Source organism: Corvus cornix, chromosome 2, assembly GCF_000738735.6.
Source record: "Corvus cornix cornix isolate S_Up_H32 chromosome 2, ASM73873v5, whole genome shotgun sequence".
Lineage (NCBI taxonomy): Eukaryota > Metazoa > Chordata > Aves > Passeriformes > Corvidae > Corvus > Corvus cornix.
In genome coordinates this window covers 152,641,037-152,658,321 of record NC_046333.1, presented here as the reverse complement: position 1 = coordinate 152,658,321, position 17,285 = coordinate 152,641,037, and the positions used below count along the sequence as shown (strand labels likewise).

Genomic DNA, 17,285 nt, shown 5'->3' with positions numbered 1-17,285 from the left:
TGTTTCCAGAGAACAATTTATCTGCCTATTTTAAATCAGAGAATATCCTGAATTGGAAGGATCCACAAGGATCATCAAGTCAAGCTCCTGACCCTGCACAGGATCACCCAAAGAGTCACACCATGAACTTGAGAGCATTGCCCAAGCATGCGAAGCAATTATTAACAATTATTATTACTAATGATAATTTAAAAATTGAATTGCAAAGTTGCACATCCAAGAGGAGACCAAAGAAATGAAAAATAATCCTCCCTGCTGCTGAAATTCTCTGCAGCTTCAATGAGCTACAGCTGAGAGCAGCTGAGAACTTGGCAAAGACGTCTCGAACAAGGGTTTAGAGAAATGCAAATGTGCAAAGAGGGGAAAGGGGGGAGAACCAACCCATGACAAAGTGAATTGTGCTAATTATTTCAGATTATGCTCTTTAAAACATATTTTTGGCTTCTTCCCTCTTACAAGTGCCATTAATCCCAGCTCTACAGCTGAAGTCTAGCAGGATGCTAAATATCCCAAATTCCCTTGCTGCCTTAATAGGCGAGAGTGTTCTTCATTTCTTGTCCTAACCTACTCCAAATGGTTATTATGCATCATTTATCAGCAGTGCATCCTAGCTCAGAGCTGACTACATCTTCCTAGCAGTGCAAATTATGCTTCTACACATGTTGGGGGATTTTTTAATTTTTTTTTTTTTTAATCCGTACAGACTACAAATGTGAGTGTTGCTCATCCAAAATTCCCTCAGCTAACACGCCCATCTGTCCCAGCTTTTACAAACCAGGGGGAAAAAATCCCTTTTTATTACCTAGGAAAGCTATTAGTCTGTTACATTTGATATCCCTGATGTTGCTGGAGTCACCAAGGAGGGATAAACATATGCATGAGCACACCCAGGCTCCTGCAGCCTGTGCTCTGCAGGTATTGTGGTTCTGCTCCTGCTACACAGAAACCCCCGATTTTAATAACACAATTTATTCTCCATTGTAAGCAAAAGCTTAGCAGGGAAAACTTAAAGGGATGAAGGTGCTGCAACGAGGACGGCTCCAGAATGAATCACATCAGGGTGCTTGGTAAGCACCAGAAATCTCTTGCCTGGGGTGAATTGTGAGGCTTCAGTAGTAAAATGAGACATTAACAGAGCTCAGCCACACTCCTTTTTTTTTTTCCTTTGCCTCCTCGCTTCTCAGCAACTTTTTGTGCTGCTGCTCCTTTCAAACACGCCCTTGTTATCGCTTTGAAAGCCCAGGTTTATGGGTTTGTATTTGTTTTCTACTACAGAATGCATCATTTAAGGCTAATAAATTAAACATACGGCAGAGGCAGAGGGAGAAAAATTAGTTGCAAGCATCTGCAGCAGTCTCATAGTTAATTTGTCTCCAAAAGGCGCTGCTGCCATGGAGACGGGATTTCAGAGTTTGCTTCACTCCAGGTTGCTCTGCAGAATCTTAGAACCATAAAATCAATAAGGTTGAAAAGACCTCGAGGATCATCGCATCCAACCAGGTCCACCACTAAACCACGGCCCAAAATGTCACTTCTTCATGTGTTTTTGAGCACTTCCAGGGATGGTGATTCCATCACTTCCCTGGGCAGCCTCTTCCAATGCTTGGCTATCATTTCAGTGATGAAATTTTCCCTAATATCTAATCTAAACCTTCCCTGGTGCAGCTGGAGCTATTTCCTCTTGTTCTATTACTTTTACCTGGGAGCAGAGCCTGACCCCCACCTGGCTGCACCCTCCCATCAGGGAGTTGTGGAGTGCCAGAAGGTCCCCCCGAGCCTCCTTTTCTCCAGGCTGAGCCCCTTTCCCAGCTCTCTCAGCAGCTCCTGGTCCTCTAAACCCTTCCACAGCTCTGTTGCCATCCCTGGGCATCCTCCAGAACCTCAATGTCTTTCTTGTAGTGAGGGGTCCAAACCTGAGCCCACAATTTGAGGTGTGGCCTCAGCAGTGCCCAGCACAGAGGGACAATCCCCTGCCCTGGTCCTGCTGACCACAGCATTGCTGATCCAGGCCAGGATTCCCTTGGCTGGTACCATGTACCAGTGGAACACATCCAACACGGAGGGAGACAGACAGAGAGAAAAATAGAAAGCAAGAAACAGACCCAACCCCAGGAATAACCACCCCCAGAGCACCCTCTGAAACCTGAACTCGACTCCTCTGTTTTTGAGTGCACTGGGCAGGAGGTTCAACATCAGGGCTCTTGGTTGTGCTTTTTAACCATTTCAGCCCTTCTTGAAACCCTTCCAAGAGTTCCAAGCACCCTCCTGAGGAGCACTGGTCTCTCCTGTAGCCTGAACCTTCTCTGCTCCGCAGCCCCCGAGTCCTCACCCCATCCGAGACACAAGAAGCGCTTGCGGATGATGCGGTTCCGTAACCGGCCCGTCACGGCCATGTAGGACTGCCAGGCCTCGGTCAACACCCAGCAGAAAGAGGAGAGGAAGAAGAAGTGCAAGAAAGCCGCCACCAGCGTGCAGATCACCTGGAGAGAGGAGGAAAGGAGGACACGTGAGAGGAGCGGCAGGCGGAGAGAGCAGCGGGGAGCAGAGCAGAAGGTGAGGGGAGATGCTTCCAAACCAGGCTCTGGAACAAAAAGTCAGGGAGATCAGGACACGGAAATGCAGTTTAGGGGCGGGCAGGCTCCTCCACAAGCTTTGACCTAGCAAAGACCAAAGCTTTAAATTTAAATACTACCTGGAAATTGGCTGCTCTTAAGCATGACCTCTAAGAAAAGGCCAAGGTTAACACTTCAGAAGAATCGTGGAATTACAAAATTGTTTGGGTGGGGAGGGACCTTAAAGATCATTTAGTTACAACCTCCCCAAAACGGGCAGGGACACCTTCCACTAGAGGTCTGAGCACACGTCCCATGCTGGTGCTTTCTGGGCTTCAGCAGGATTTATTTAATTTCCAAAACATCCAAACTACTGCCACGATCCTTTCAGGGCAGGGGGGATGAAGTAGTTAGTAAACAGTGCACTAATCTCAGCTCAAAAGGTTTGCAAAGCACCACGTCCCTGGCAGCCCAGCCATGGAAATGAAATCTGAGGAAGGCAATTTGGATGGTTCCCCTGCCAGGGAAACAGCACTGAGTGAAAGAGCTAAGCCATGAGAGCAGCATGAAACCACGGCTGCCAGGGGCTGGGAAAGGACTGCAAACATGAGGGCACAGCTGTCCAAAAGCACATAAACTACCAGCAGACAGGAGAGAGAAAATAAAAAAGAAAAAGAAAGAAATCCCCCCTAGATTAGAAAGAATTTCATAATGGTGAGCTCTACAACTTGGTGGGGAAATCTCACAAGGGAAATGCAGGCAGCTTAAGCCATTTAAAATTAAACTGGGGAAAGAACTGGCAAATGCATTATGAGGAACAACCCCAGAGTGCCAGGGAGATGGACTGGAAAGCTGACAAGCTCGTCTTTGTTTTAACTCAGCAAGGCCAAATCTTTCACTGGTGCAAATTGGTGCCGCTCTGTTTAACTCAGCCAGTTTTCCCCCATCTGTGAGCTGAAAACTGTGAATCAATGTACCCGAGAAGAAAATGATGGGAAGAAACTCCAGTGGCTCACAAGGAGAAGGGAGGGCAAATAGATTTTAAAAATGACTCTGGAGGAAAAAAAAAAAATGGCTTCAGGCATTTGGGGGAGGGGGAGGTTTATAATCAAGAATTTCTTTCCTTTGAGTGATATGGGCAAACACGGACTTGGCTTTACGGTCAATGAACCTTTCTCTTTTTTTCTCTTTTTTCAACCACCAGCATCTTTCAACCCAGAGCTCTCATGCAGAGAGTGGCTTTTATCATGATTTTATCGGGTCGCTCTAGATTCATGCACTGGCACCACCCGACGTTATCAGAGGCTGTGAATAAAAGCAAGACCGTGTGTTCTCTGAGATAGGAACTCTCTTTTTAATTCCAGATTTGCATTTGACACCAAGTCCCTCCGTATTCTGCTTAGAAGTGGATTCTGGATGTCAGATCAGTACAAATAACATGGCTCAACATGAAAAGGTCCAGTAATTTTCATATTTTACATGAATCCTAAAAAAGGTGGTTCCTATTCATCAGCTTACAAACGCTACATGAAACAGCTACAAACAGAGGATGCTTCCTGGAATGGACTTTAAGAGATTGTTATTTTAGAAACCTGGGGTTTTTTTGGCTGATATCAGGTACAACACTGTTCATGTTGCCTTTTGGATTTTATTTCGAACCAACACAGTTCTTCCTTGTAAAAGGGAAAGAAAAGCTTTGCTTCACAATTTAACACCACAGAGATACATTTGGGTTGTTTTTTTTTCTCAGATGAGGAGCTTTGATAGAAAGGGAGGAAGAGAGGAGGGGAAGACAAGAGAAATATGCACATCTCAGCTGGACCAGGATGAACCCATCGCCTCAAATGAACTTGGCCAACAGATAGGCAGGCAAATAACTTGCTTCTGCAACCTCTGCTGCAGGTTTTCCCTTCCTTGTGGGGAAGACCAAAAATCCCCATTTTTGGGCTAAACACAGGGATATGATGTCCCAAGATGCAGCAGAGCTTGTCAGTCTCTCAAGGCCATTAGCCCTTGTTTTGCTTTGAGAGGAGAAATCTGTTCCCTTGCAGCACAAGCCTCGGAGACACGGCCACTTCCTGCAGCATCCCTTTCCTCTGTATCCCTGGATTGCTGACTGTAATTTTTTTTTAGCCTTTTCCCAGGCCTTTCATCTTCAAAAAGCTTAGCAAATCCAGGCGTGGAATCTTGCCTTTGAGGTTACACGGATGGAAATCCAGGGAGAATTCGACATTTCCAGGGGAAGCCGATACCGCAGAAATCTCCTGGAGAAGCTGCAGTTATAAATCAATCACCAACATTTTAAGGCGCTCTGTTATCGATAACTGAATGTGAATAAAATTTTAATTTACGCTCCTTCATCTCTCCTCTGTATAGTTTTCTTTCTCTGTTGCCTGCCAAAGACTGTTTACTAGATGGCTGAGAGGAAATCCAAGAATAACCTCGCTATTTCTGGGGTTTCATGCATATGGATGTGCAAAGAGCTAATCTGCCTCCTGCCATCACTGCCGGGAGCTTCGAATCCCCACCAACAGCTCCGACCGTGAACTCACAGAGTCATGGGACAAAAAAGCACCAGGGAGAACCTGGGTTCATAACTGGGCTCTGGAGGGGGTGGGACAGGAGGAACACATCCAGCTCCTGTCCTGAGGTAAAGAAGAATCACCCAAGAGGAGGTCCAGCCATGGTTTGTCCTGTTGAGCATCCCTCAGTGTTTCTTTCCATGGAAAGAAGCTCCCAGCACACGTTTGGTGCGACAGAAACCATCACCAAGGAAAGCAGGAGCTTGGTTCACCCTTTCTCCACCTCCTGCCATCTATGCTGGCAATGAAAGACAACTCTGCTCTGGAAAAGGAATTTCTGAAGGGCACTTTGTAGCAGGAGCAGAGTTGGCTGCTTGTTTCCACACTTCTCCACACACACACAGGGCTCCAGCAGCTGGAAAGCTTTTCCTAAAACAACCTAATCCTAACCCAAAAGGCCTTCCATAGAAATAAGTCCGTGATTCCCTAAATCCTTCAGCTTCTCTGCAGGAATCATAAAATCACAGAATAGGTTGAGTTTTGGGAGAGACCTTAAAAATCATCTCGTTCCAACCCTGTGACATGGACAGGAAGATTTTCTCCTTGCCCCAAGCCCCATCCAACTTTGCCTTGAACACTTCCAGGGATGGGGCACAGTTTCCCTGGGCAACCTGCTCCAGTGCCTCATCACCCTCACAGGGAAGAATTTCTTCCCAACATGCTTCCAGAAGTGACACCACGTTCATGCTGCCAAAGCAGGGGATCAAAAACCCAGCTGGTCACTGGTTACTGTTAAGCAGTAACTAATTTTTGACTTCTGATTGCGATTTTGGCAGCAGAAAGAGTGGAGGAGGTGTCTTGCTTCACGTTTTTTGACTCAACAGTTATCATGGTTTGGAGCATTTGGGAAGATGGGAAAACTTACAACAGGAAAATACTAACGGTGAGCAGTGATTTGTCATGCCAGGGGATCCTGAAAGTGCTGGAGCTGGAAAAAAGTCGTGGAGGCAACACATGCCTCTCCAGCTGGGTCTGTGGGAAGAGAGCAACCAGTGCTCATGGCTTGGAAAACCACGCTGGGTCTCGCCTGGACTGCTGGAATCACTCTGGGATCTGCTACGAGTCCCTCATGGCCCTGCAGCGCTCACAGTGCATCTGGCAATGCTTCCCATCCCCAAAAAAGGTTGGACAGTTTTGTGTCCGTGTTCACTAACATCTGCCAAGTACTTTCAGCTCAGAGTATAAAAACTGCTGGAGAAATAAATGTAAAGCTGAGAGGTTGTTTGTTTGGGGTTTTTTTTAAAGCTTTTTCTCAATCTGTCTTTGTAATTTTTTTGAAAATAAAACGGTTAAAGCCTTGCAAATCACCACGCTTCTTCACCGTGCCATGTGCCAGCTACTCTAGGCAGATATTCAAAAATATCACATTGGTTTTAATCAAAGCCCTGAGGATGCTGACAAATTATCAAAGAGAGAGCGAGAGAGAAAATTGAAATCTGCCATTTAGCCATGTCTTTGACATGTCGCTAATTAACAGATGGAGGAAAAATGAGGAAGCGCTGCCTGAATGGATCATTTCAGTGCTAAATCAGGGGGAAAGCAAACAAATAAACAAAGCCCCAGCAGATCCCTTACCTTATTCCGGGTCTGGGTCTGTCCGATCAGGATGAGGGCGTTGGAGGAGATGATGGAGAGGCAGAAGTTGATGAGGATGACGGAGCGCTCCGAGCGGATGTACCTGCAGCGAGAGAAGAGGGGAGGGAGACCCACCCTGTCACAGCCTGCCCTGGGTGACCTCTGAAAAGCAGCAATCCAGGCCAGGCTCTACAGAATTGCCAATTTCCTGCAGATTTTATGTGCTAGACAGACATGAACAAGGCGGGGAGGGAGGGGGAGAAGATGTCTCCATCATCCCCCATCAATGCTGGAGTTAGGAGCCAACAAACGAGGGGCCAGCCTAGTCTGAGCCCCTCCTAAAACAGTAGAGCGCTGCAAATCTTCATCAGCTCTGCCCGCTTGGAAGGGGGGGGGACTTGAAAAGGAGCTTGAAAGAAAACGAACAGGCAACACACGGAAAAGATTCCCAACCAAGAAGAGCCACAGGCATGCTGGCGATGGAAGCAGATTACAAACACATGCGCCTCGACAACAAAGTGTGTGTGATTCAGCATTCCCCTTCCTTTAGCCTAACAACCCCTCCTGAGGTGAGAAGTTGTGAGAAGCATTTCTGGCTTTTAAAATATTTTTCTTTTTTTTTTTTTTTTTTTTTTTTTGGTACCACTTCCCCGAACTAGGCCAAATACGTAACTGCAGCTGTGGGTTTGGGACATCAGGGACAGCAGTGAGGGAGCTGTTGCCTTCAGCACCTTGCAGGAGCCAGCGATTTGTCATTTCTCATTTGCAGCGCAGCACCAAGCTGGCTGCCGAGGTAAGCGCACCACAACCAGTTCAAACCACTGGCTACGGAGGGAAACTTCTTTGAAGGCACTTTTATGTACCCAATAAAATGAAAAGGGAACTGCAGGAGTGCAGGTCCTCAAGGATTGACTCGAGATCTGACCACACCAACACTCACACACGTGAATTATCTCAGAGATGCTGCAAGTGCCCTGCCTGAATGCCAGATGAGTCGAGAGGAGATGCTGATGCTTATATAAATTAGAAACAGATGTATTAATCAACCAGCTCATCCCTGGAGGCTAATGCAGGATTATTTCCTATATTCCAGCACATCAACAATTTATGTTGGGAATTTAATTTCATTAATTAATTTTAGCAAGAGCGAGTTGGTTGTGCCTTGGCTGCAGAGTTTTGAGTTTCTGATGAGGAGGGCAGGATGGGTTTACTGCACGTGTGTTCTGCCAAGGGTAAATGTGTGCTTTAGACCTAATGAAGGCTGTGAAACTTTGATTTTTAACTTTGCCTTGAGCCGTACCTTCATACAAACATGAATGGTGAGGCTATGCTTTCCTGAATGCAAAAAAACCAAAAACCCAAAAAACAAAGGTAGCATGAATCCCTACTTACTCAGTTGAAAATCTGGTTTATAGGAAGTTCTCCCTGAAACTCTCCCAGCCCCAGAACAGGCTGCAAAATGTAGGATCCCAGCTCAGCAAGAAACTGGGTTGACAGGCTGCAAAATGAGCTTCTGGTTCCGTTCACAGCCAAGCTGAGCCCAAATTTCCTGATTTCATTGGGCTCCATACAATGCTGGGCATCGCCTGGACCCTGCTCCATTTGCGGCTGGAGGGTACTGAGAGATCAAACTTCTTGTGCTTTGATTGTGTGAAGTAAAACATCAAATCTCCAGTCAGCAGCTTCTAAGGGGTAGAAAGGGAGATTTGGACTCTGTCCCGGTGGGAAGGAGATGGAATAAATCTGTGTAGCAACACCCTGATCCCACTGCTATTGACATGAACTTCTAAGTCTCCACTGGTCAGAAAAAGGAAAAAAAAGGACTTGACCATAAATCTGTATTTTAATGTAAGGGGAAATAATCCAGCTGTCTTAAGACTTTTCCCCCCCTTAAGCCCCCTTAAACCAGCTCTCTTTTTCCCTGCTTCTCTTCACACCCTGAGAATTTCTCTTGTTCTCCAGATCCCTGAACCTCCAAAGAACGAGATGTGGGTTGGCAATGAACAGAATCAGAATAATTTAGGCTGCGGAGAAAAAAAAAAAACCTCTCAAGTTCCCAGTCCAATCCTATGCCCAAAAAAAGGACTGATTTCAAAGTCAGATCAGGTTTCTCAGGGCCTTGTCTGATCAAGATTTGAAAATCACCAGGAACAGAAACGCTACCACCTCTCTTGGCTGACTGATTATAGCACTAAACTGCTTAACTTAACTGCTCTTGTGGTGAAGGATTATTTTGCTTTATATCCAGCTGGGTCTTTTCCTGCTGCAGCTGGTGCCTCTAGACCTTTCCCTGCCTACCTCTGCAAGTTGTTTGACTGCTCCATGACTCCTCCTTAACAGCCTCCTCTTCTCCAAGCTTGCTGCCTTTGCCTCCTCTGACATTGTCCAGCTCCCTCAGCGTCCACTGGACTTGCCCCCATGTGCTGGTATCCCTGGTATTGGGGGAATCCAGTACTGGGCACCTTTCCCAGACGTGGCCTTAGGAGTGTCAAACATTGTCCAGGTTGTTAAAGAAGACATTAAACAATGCTGGCCACTGTACCAACCCTGGGCAGATGTGACCAGCTCTTGATTAAGCTTCAAACCTTTGACCATTACCCTGAAATCCTGCAGGAATTCCATCCAGCTACTAAGCCACCCATCCAGTGCATAATTGCACATTTGGAGGCTGTGTTAATGGCCTTGGTAATGTCAAAATCCACACCAGCTGCTTCCCCCCACTGTCCACGTAACCAGTCACCCCATCCCAAAAGGGAAACAGGGCAGCCAGGCACAATCTGTGCTCCACAAATCCTTGCTGCCTATTCCCAATCACTTTCTTGTCCATCATGTTGCCTGGAAATAACCTTTAGAGCTACGTGCTCTTTAATCATCCCAGGGGCCGTTCAGGTTGACCAGTCAGTTGTTCTCTGCATCCTTCTCCTTGCCCTTTTTAAAGGTGGGTGTAACATTTGCCTTCTTCCAGCCTTCAGGCAGCTCCCTGGATGACAGACAGTGGCTCCACAGTCACACCACACATCTCCCTCAATGCATCCTGTTCTGCTCCATGGATCTGCAAACGCCCAGATAACTAGAACTGTCCTTGTCTCTCTTTTCCTTGGCAGTGGGAAGCATTTTCTTCCCTGGATTCTGCCTCGTGTAGGAATTTGGGTGCCTCAGAGCCAACCTTGCCAGCAGAACAAGGCAAAAAGGCACTGGGTACCTTCACCTTTTCAACATCCTTATCCATCAGGCTGCTTGTCCCAATCAACACCAGGCCAACACTTCCCTGGGAAATCCTTTGGTGCTGACGCACCTACAGAACCCATTCTTGATGCCTTTCACATCCCTGGCCAGTTTCAAATGCAGCTGAGTTCTGACCATTCTAATTCAATCCTGCATTCCTGGGCAATTCTTCCAGAGTCCTCCTTGGTAGCCTGACCTGGAATCCCAGCATTTCCTTGTTAATTTTCTGCTCAGTCAGAATGCTAAGAAGACCTCCTGCCACGCTGGCTTTTTTCCTTCCATTTCCTCTTCTCCAGCACAGGATGCTCCACAAAAAGCAATCACCATTCCTCTCCAAACCCTCTGGCCAAAGAAGTCAGGAACTCGTATCAGAGGGGGAAAAAACATAGAATTTGATGGGTTTTGCTCAAAAACACATCAAAAACAGAGTTGCTCCAGGATGCTGCCTTGCTACCCCTCTGCTGATACATGGACTACCTATCAAAATATGCTGTTCTCAGCCATAAAACCAGGGAAAACTCACTGCTAATTTAGGGAACTTCTGCTCCAGCCTGTGTCCTACAATCATAGAATATCCTGAGTTGGATGGAACCCACAAGGATCAGCAAGTCCAACTCCTGGCCTTGCACAGGACAACCCCAACAATCCCAATATGTGCCTGAGAGCATTGTTCAAACACTCCTTGAGCTCTGGAATATTTGGTGCTGTGACCATGCCCAGAGGAGCCTGTTCCAGTGCTAAGCCACCTTCTGAACAAAGAAACTTTTCCTGATATCCAACCTAACCCTCCCCTGACACAGCTCCAGCCATGTCACTGGTCACCACAGAGGATCCCCACACACTGCAGGAAGCCCTACACGAGCTGAGACAGATGGAAAAGGTGGGAAAACCCCGCAGTCTGTTTCTCTGCCCCCATTAGACTCCTCTCCACAAACACTGAGTCACTGCTGCTTTCTCACCGTGTGTACACACATCCCTCTGCACACAGCCACTTACTCATCCCTGCCACCTCCCACCAGGGCCAGGAGCGCCTCAGCATCCCCTCAGCATCCCCGGCACAGGCAGAGCTCCTGCGTTTAAAGCAAGTGTTAACAGCCCCTCGAGAGCTCATTGACAGCCACTCAATCAATCCTCGGGAGTGAGAAAAGCTCGGGCTGTTCTCTAGCAGTGATGCAGCACTCACCCAGCTGCTGCCAGGGACAGAGATCTGCCGTGCCCCACATGCTGATGGGCTGGTGGATGAGCTGCTCGATAGCAGGGATCGATCCCCGTGCTACGGAAAGGTCGCTGACTCCAGAGGCTGTTGAGCCGCAATGAGTTCAGGGATGGAAAACACATCGGGGCACTCCTGAAATACCAGCGTGTCAAGGAGCAGCTTGAAAAGAGGAGTCATTTCACCTGTTCCGACCCTTGAGGGGTTGGGTTTTTTCCCCTCAGTTTTTCATTTCCATGCCAGTTTTCAATTTTTTCTTGCGATTCCCGTCTTTTTCCACACGGGTGGTGGAGCACATGGCCCACACACAGATTGTGGCTCCAGCTGTGACCCAGGACAGTCAGTGCCGAGATGGAACAAGGTCACTCCACTTCTGTGGCCCACTGTGTCACTGACCCCTCTGTCGAGCCTGCTAATAAGGCCAGAGATGCACCATCTGCAGCAGAGATTTTTGCAGCCATCTGTCTGCTGGGAACTGGAGTGAGGCCACCAACAGGCCACCAACAGCCGTCGAACAGAAACAACTTCCAGTTTCCAGCGGGGCTGTGCCAAGTTGGCCGTGTCTGAAGTGATCACTCACCTCAAAAAGCTCGTGCCATTCATGCCAGTGGCTGAGTAGGTGCCACCAAGGAGCAGCCTTTATTTGGGGGTTTTCAACAGGGAGTGGAGGATAAATTCATTTCCTCCCTGATACACAGCCTGAAGCTGGGATCACCTCCCTATTACTCTGCCCCCTTTTCTTCACCGTGTTCCTCTCCCTCTTTCTCACCCTCCCCTCCTTTCTGCTTCCCATATATACAAACAAACCCTAGCTGGGCAAAATTCTGGGAAAGCTTCCAGACTGTCAGCCTCAGTGAGCTTATTCATCAGGAGTGTTTCCTACTCAAGCTGGGTCTATGGATGCATGCTCCAGATGCCTTTGTCCGGAGTTCTGAATGGGAAATTTCCCGGCCAAAGCTCCCCGAATCAGCTGAGCTCTGGTGAGTGCTCTACACAGAAGATCAGGCAGCCAGGACATGAGGAATTTCTCCCCTGCACGGTGGAAAAGAACCACTTTGATGCTGCTCCTGTGTTTTAGGGACAATAGGTTGGAATAATACTGCTGATTCCATTTCTAAGCACTCCTCCAGCCGCTGTCTATCAGAATAGACAACATTTAGGGCAAAAAAAAAGTGGGAGCCAGGAGATAATGTTGAATACGATGTTCCTGAGACCCTTAATAGGAAAGCACATTCACGTCCAGCAGCTATGCCTAAAATAAAAAGGACACACAGAGCGCTCAGGGCTCAGCCACGGGAATGCTGTGAAGTTTGGAAAACATGAAAACATGATCTACAGAGAAGAAATGAAACGAACTCAGCGCACCAAAGAGAAATTCTAGAGATCACTTGATCATGCTTTACAAATATTTACACAGAGAGACTCAGGATAGAGAGCCCTTTAATCAAGATATAGCTGGTCTCAGGATCACTTGGAAATGCATGTCCATCCTTGGCTAGCTCAGAAATACCCATTCAAGCCTCCCATAAACATGTCCTCCCATTCCTGCTGATCATTTTGGGTGTAGGCATAAGGCAAAGAGTGGAATGAGAAATTAAACAGAACATATTTGAAACAGGTCAGGCAATTTACTGTCCTCAATAACAGTAAATATTGGAGGTGGGGGGGGGGGAGCACAGTCCTGGAAAAAAATACATCATGTTATTCCAAATGGCTCTGGCATGCTCCAAACTGATTCAACCTCATGTCTGAGCTTGGGTTTCAGATCCTGACCCTGTTTCTGATAGGAAAGAGAGGGTGAGGCTCGAACGCTTGCTCTTTAATCTTCTATCCTAACTTTCCACTTGATCCTGACACCAGTGACCCCAGTAAGTCACCTACCGGCGCTGCTCAGTGCCGCCCAGCCTGAGGAAAAGCAGGAGAGGACAAGGACTTGAGCACATCCAATGATACCCCAGGCACGGAAAAACCTGAGTTCTAGATAAACGTTATCATGATCAGTCTTCAGCTGCCAAAATTAACCAGCCACTATGCACTGTCACAGTATCAACAGAAAAAAGATGCATTTTTGCTCAGTTTTTACTCTCTTGTTTCTTTCCTCTATCAAAACGTAGAAAAAGTTATCTCAGTTCAATCTCTAAATGGAATTTACCCTTTCCTTCCTGCTGAGAAGAATCACTGCACAAAATAAGAGCCTCACACTGATCCCTTCTCCCAAAAGGATCACCAGTAACACCCAGCTGTATTCCCTGTAGCCACTCCATTTGGATCTCACAGACATTCACCTGGTTCTGATTTGTCTTTGTTTGGCATCGAGCCATGAAGGTCTCAGCGTGTTTGCCTTGGATTTAGGAGAGACGTGGATCTCACAGGATAAACTCAGATCTTGTTCAAGGCAATTCAGGGAGAAAATCCCTTGCACACCTCGGGTCCTCCAGCTTAGAGTCATCAGAACATATCAAACAGGGGCATGGGCCAATTGTTCATCAAAGCTTTGCTTCAAAATCACTTCAGCCTCTATAATTTTATGTTCCACCTGACCTGTGTACAGGAGCTGTCAGCAATGGGCTGTACTGGGGGATCCCATATGCACTTGAAGCTGAAGGCAAAACGTAGCTAAAAGGCTGGGGAGTTATTTAGATGATGTGGTTTAACATCATTAAGCTCCTGAAAAGTTCTGTCAGTTCTTCAGGCCAGGTGTTTTCATGGCAGGTCACGGAGGTTTGGATGTTCCCAAAGAATTACCTTGCAGCAGCATCTGCCTGCCGAGAGGCCGTGCGTGTCCACCTCGCCTCTGACAAGGTTTCCTGGGGTACACAAAGGCATCGAAACCAGCACGAGGCTTTTGGAAATGGAACAATGTCCCTACATGGGGGCATGGCCCTAATTTCACTCTGCTAATTTCTCTGGCACTGAAAGGAGAGAATAATGCCAGCTAAGCCACCAGGATGACTTTCTGCAGGCCCCACTCATTCCCGAACAGTTCCTCCTCAAGCACCAGACACCCAAAACCACAGAGCAAACGTTCCAGGATCCGTGTAGGTCAAAAGACAGTTACTTTCCCCAAGAAGAAGAGAAGAGAATGAAAGCCATACCTCCAAACAGAGACATAAATGATAATCAACAGCAAAAGTGTCAGCGAGGATACTCCACAGCCTACAATTAACGTGACAGAAGGGACCAGCACCTTTTCCATGTTCTGAAAGAGAGAAAGTGAGACATTAAAAAATAAGCTCGGCCAGTTTTAGCAGGAAAATTTCATGGCAAGGACTTTCCCGCCACTTGCTGGTGTGTCCACTCAGCTGACCTTCACATCGCACTGTGCATACAAATAAACACGCAAGGAGAGCAGGATCTGTTTCTGCTTGACCCAGTTGGTTTTTTTAGGACCTGATTCTGCTCCCACAAACCAGTGTCAAGTGTAGGTAATAATTCTGATATCCACGGAAGGCAGACATGTGAAAGGTGTGGGTTATGAGAGGAGGAGCAGGCCCTTCCTATCCAGTGTGAAACTGGGGAGATAATTAATGAAGCAATAACAGAACAATTACAAACAAGCTCTACTGGGATGGCGGTGATGAAGGGTGGAGGATGAAAAGAAGGTGAAAATTTTCCACCAACCACAAACATTCATCTGGAAAAGGATGAAATAAAGCAAGGGAAGGAAAAACAAGACGTGTATCCTCCCCAGGGACCCACCATCCATCAATTCACTGCTCTTACACTACCACACAAGTGGTAGTGTAACACAAGGCGTTTTTGCATAGAAGGGGATCACAGAGGCTGGAAAACCTGGTGTGGAATGGTTCTTTTTTCCTGATTGAACATAAAAGAACATCAGCTCTTGCAACATCAAGAGTAAACCTACGCTGTAACCTCTCTAATGGAGTTCTCTGCATCCTGTGGCTGTAACTACCCAACATCTGCCACTCTGGTATCACTGAACTTACCCTGTCCTCAGCTCAGAGTGAGGAGCTCAATCCCACTTGGCTTTCTCTGCTGCAGGCTTTTTTTTTCCCCCCCAGCACATTTCCCATTTCCACATCAGTGATCTCTGCTGGCAGGAAGGCAGAGAGAGGCAGAGCCCCACTGAGAGCAGACACCCAAGAACCCTCTATTTAGGGTGATTACACCACTTGCAGAGGAGAGGGAGCCCAGTCAAGGTTTTCATTAGATCGGCACAGCACCAACACCTAACGCCTCACTCATGGAGATGAGACGGTTTCTGACACAGCAAGGGCTTAACACAGGAGATAAAAAAAAAATTAAAAAACGTAAATTATGCATGGATTTGGGAATGAAACAGGTAGTCCTCTAATGCCTTGACTACACTGTCCTGTTGGCAGGCATGAGTCTGCTCAGCCTGAACCTCCAGTCAGAGGGATGCCACGGAGCTGAGGCTACAGCAGCTCTGTTCCAGGATACTGAGCCTTCTGCAAAGCCAGATACCTCAGGCAGGGCTCAGTGCTGGGTTTAAATGGAGCCTGGCCAGCTCAGCACATGGGCAGAGCAAACCTCTGTCCACTCACTCAAGGCCCACAGTCACTCCAGGGTTACTCTACAGAGCCCACCACAAAAAGAGATGAACCACCCCGATACACAGAGGTCTGAGCTGAATTATCGCTGAATTTTTAAGGGCTTGGGAAAATCCTCCTTATCTGCTTATTTTGAACAAGGGCACCATTCACAACTGGGGGGAATTAATGAGGAACAAAACTTTCACCACACCACTGCAAGGAACCCCATGGCAGCTGGCGGGAAGGATGGAACAAGAACTTCCAAAATTTAGTGACACACTGCAGAAGCCTAGAAAATAAGGGGAATAACGTGAATGACTCAAACATGGATGGTCATGGAGCCAAGCAAGGGTTGTTGGCAATAACACACTGTGAGCAAGAACAGGATGTGGCTGGAGAAGGGACCATGCACAGGTAGGGGCAGCACTTTTCTGAGAAAAACATCCAGGTTCTGGCTCCTGGAGATTGGCACAACAGCACAGTGCAGGCTCAGGAATGAGGTCGAGAATAGGGCATGGACTGTAGGAGGGATCAAGACCACCCGAGATCCCTGAAGGCTCTGACCCATTTCCACACAGGTCTAGAAGAACAAGCTGTGCATGACAACTGATTTGCATACAAAGAGATGAACTTATCACCAGAGCAGAGAAAACTTCTCTGTAAAAGATACTCCCTGCATGCATGGGCACCCCAGGACCCTGGACACCCCATCAGCTGGATCAACACTGGAGCCAGCACTGGAGCCAGCATTGGTGATTTCTCTTTCTCCCTTTCCTTGTTTCTCCTTTGTTTCTCTCTCCCCCTCTTTAATCCCTCTCCCTTTTCCTTTCCACTCTACCCCTTTATCCAAAACCCACTACTGTGTGCCTGCACCAGATCAGGGACTAACCTAACAATTTCCATCTGTAACTCATTTATAAAACTTGGGAAGATTTTGTGGCCACTCTGACTTCTGCCATTCCTTCTGACCAAAAATTTGGGGTGCTTCCTTCCCCTGAAGGGTGGGATGTCACATGCATTCAATGGCTTGAATGCCTAGCCGGCACCCAAAGGAGTACAGGTGGTCTGAGGGATCTTCACTGGGGGCACACCAGCTACGGACAGGAAACCTGAGCCTCACCAACCCATCCTGCATCTTTCTCCACTTCGAGATTCCCACAATGCTCATGAAAAAAATGTTTCAGCTCACCAGTGGATTCTTCCCCTAAACTTTTACAGATACTTGGATCACTGCAATTTTTAACTCCTAGGACTGTGCTCCCACCCTGAGAATTTACTCCTGCCAAATATTCAAGCAAGGTTAGAAGCAGTTTTTTGGGAACGAGGTAAACACAAATTTCAATGAAAATATCAATGCTTTGATTTTGTCTTCCATCAAACAAAATCGAATTTGGACATCATCCAGGCAGGGTGAGTGCTGATACTGCATATTTTGCTCCTTATAAATTGAAACATGGAAGGAACTCTGATTTAGTCAGGTTGGGTGTGGGAGAGATGGACGCAATGTCCTGTATGAAGCCACAGCTTTATTTCTCCCCCCTGCAGAATCCTGGTGGACAACAGCCCTGTCCCACTTCAGAGACACATGGTTGTGATAAAAGCACTGTGGAACACAAGATAC

At 47.2% G+C, this 17,285-nt stretch overlaps 1 protein-coding gene across 13 annotated transcripts in view; it reads right to left on the bottom strand.

Annotated features, from left to right (window-relative positions):
- The window catches only part of ADGRB1 (adhesion G protein-coupled receptor B1), a 283,118-nt gene that overhangs the window by 53,484 nt on the left and 212,349 nt on the right, over positions 1–17,285 (bottom strand). For 7 of the 13 annotated variants that reach the window (XM_039548691.1, XM_039548694.1, XM_039548698.1 and 4 more), the window contains 4 exons: positions 14,243–14,346; positions 13,029–13,124; positions 6,710–6,812; positions 2,330–2,480 (listed from right to left, as the gene is read on the bottom strand). In XM_039548691.1, coding sequence (XP_039404625.1) covers positions 2,330–2,480; positions 6,710–6,812; positions 13,029–13,124; positions 14,243–14,346 — 454 coding nt within the window. The remainder of the gene's footprint in view (positions 1–2,329; positions 2,481–6,709; positions 6,813–13,028; positions 13,125–14,242; positions 14,347–17,285) is intronic. The other 6 variants (XM_039548697.1, XM_039548703.1, XM_039548700.1 and 3 more) reach the window with 2 other exon arrangements.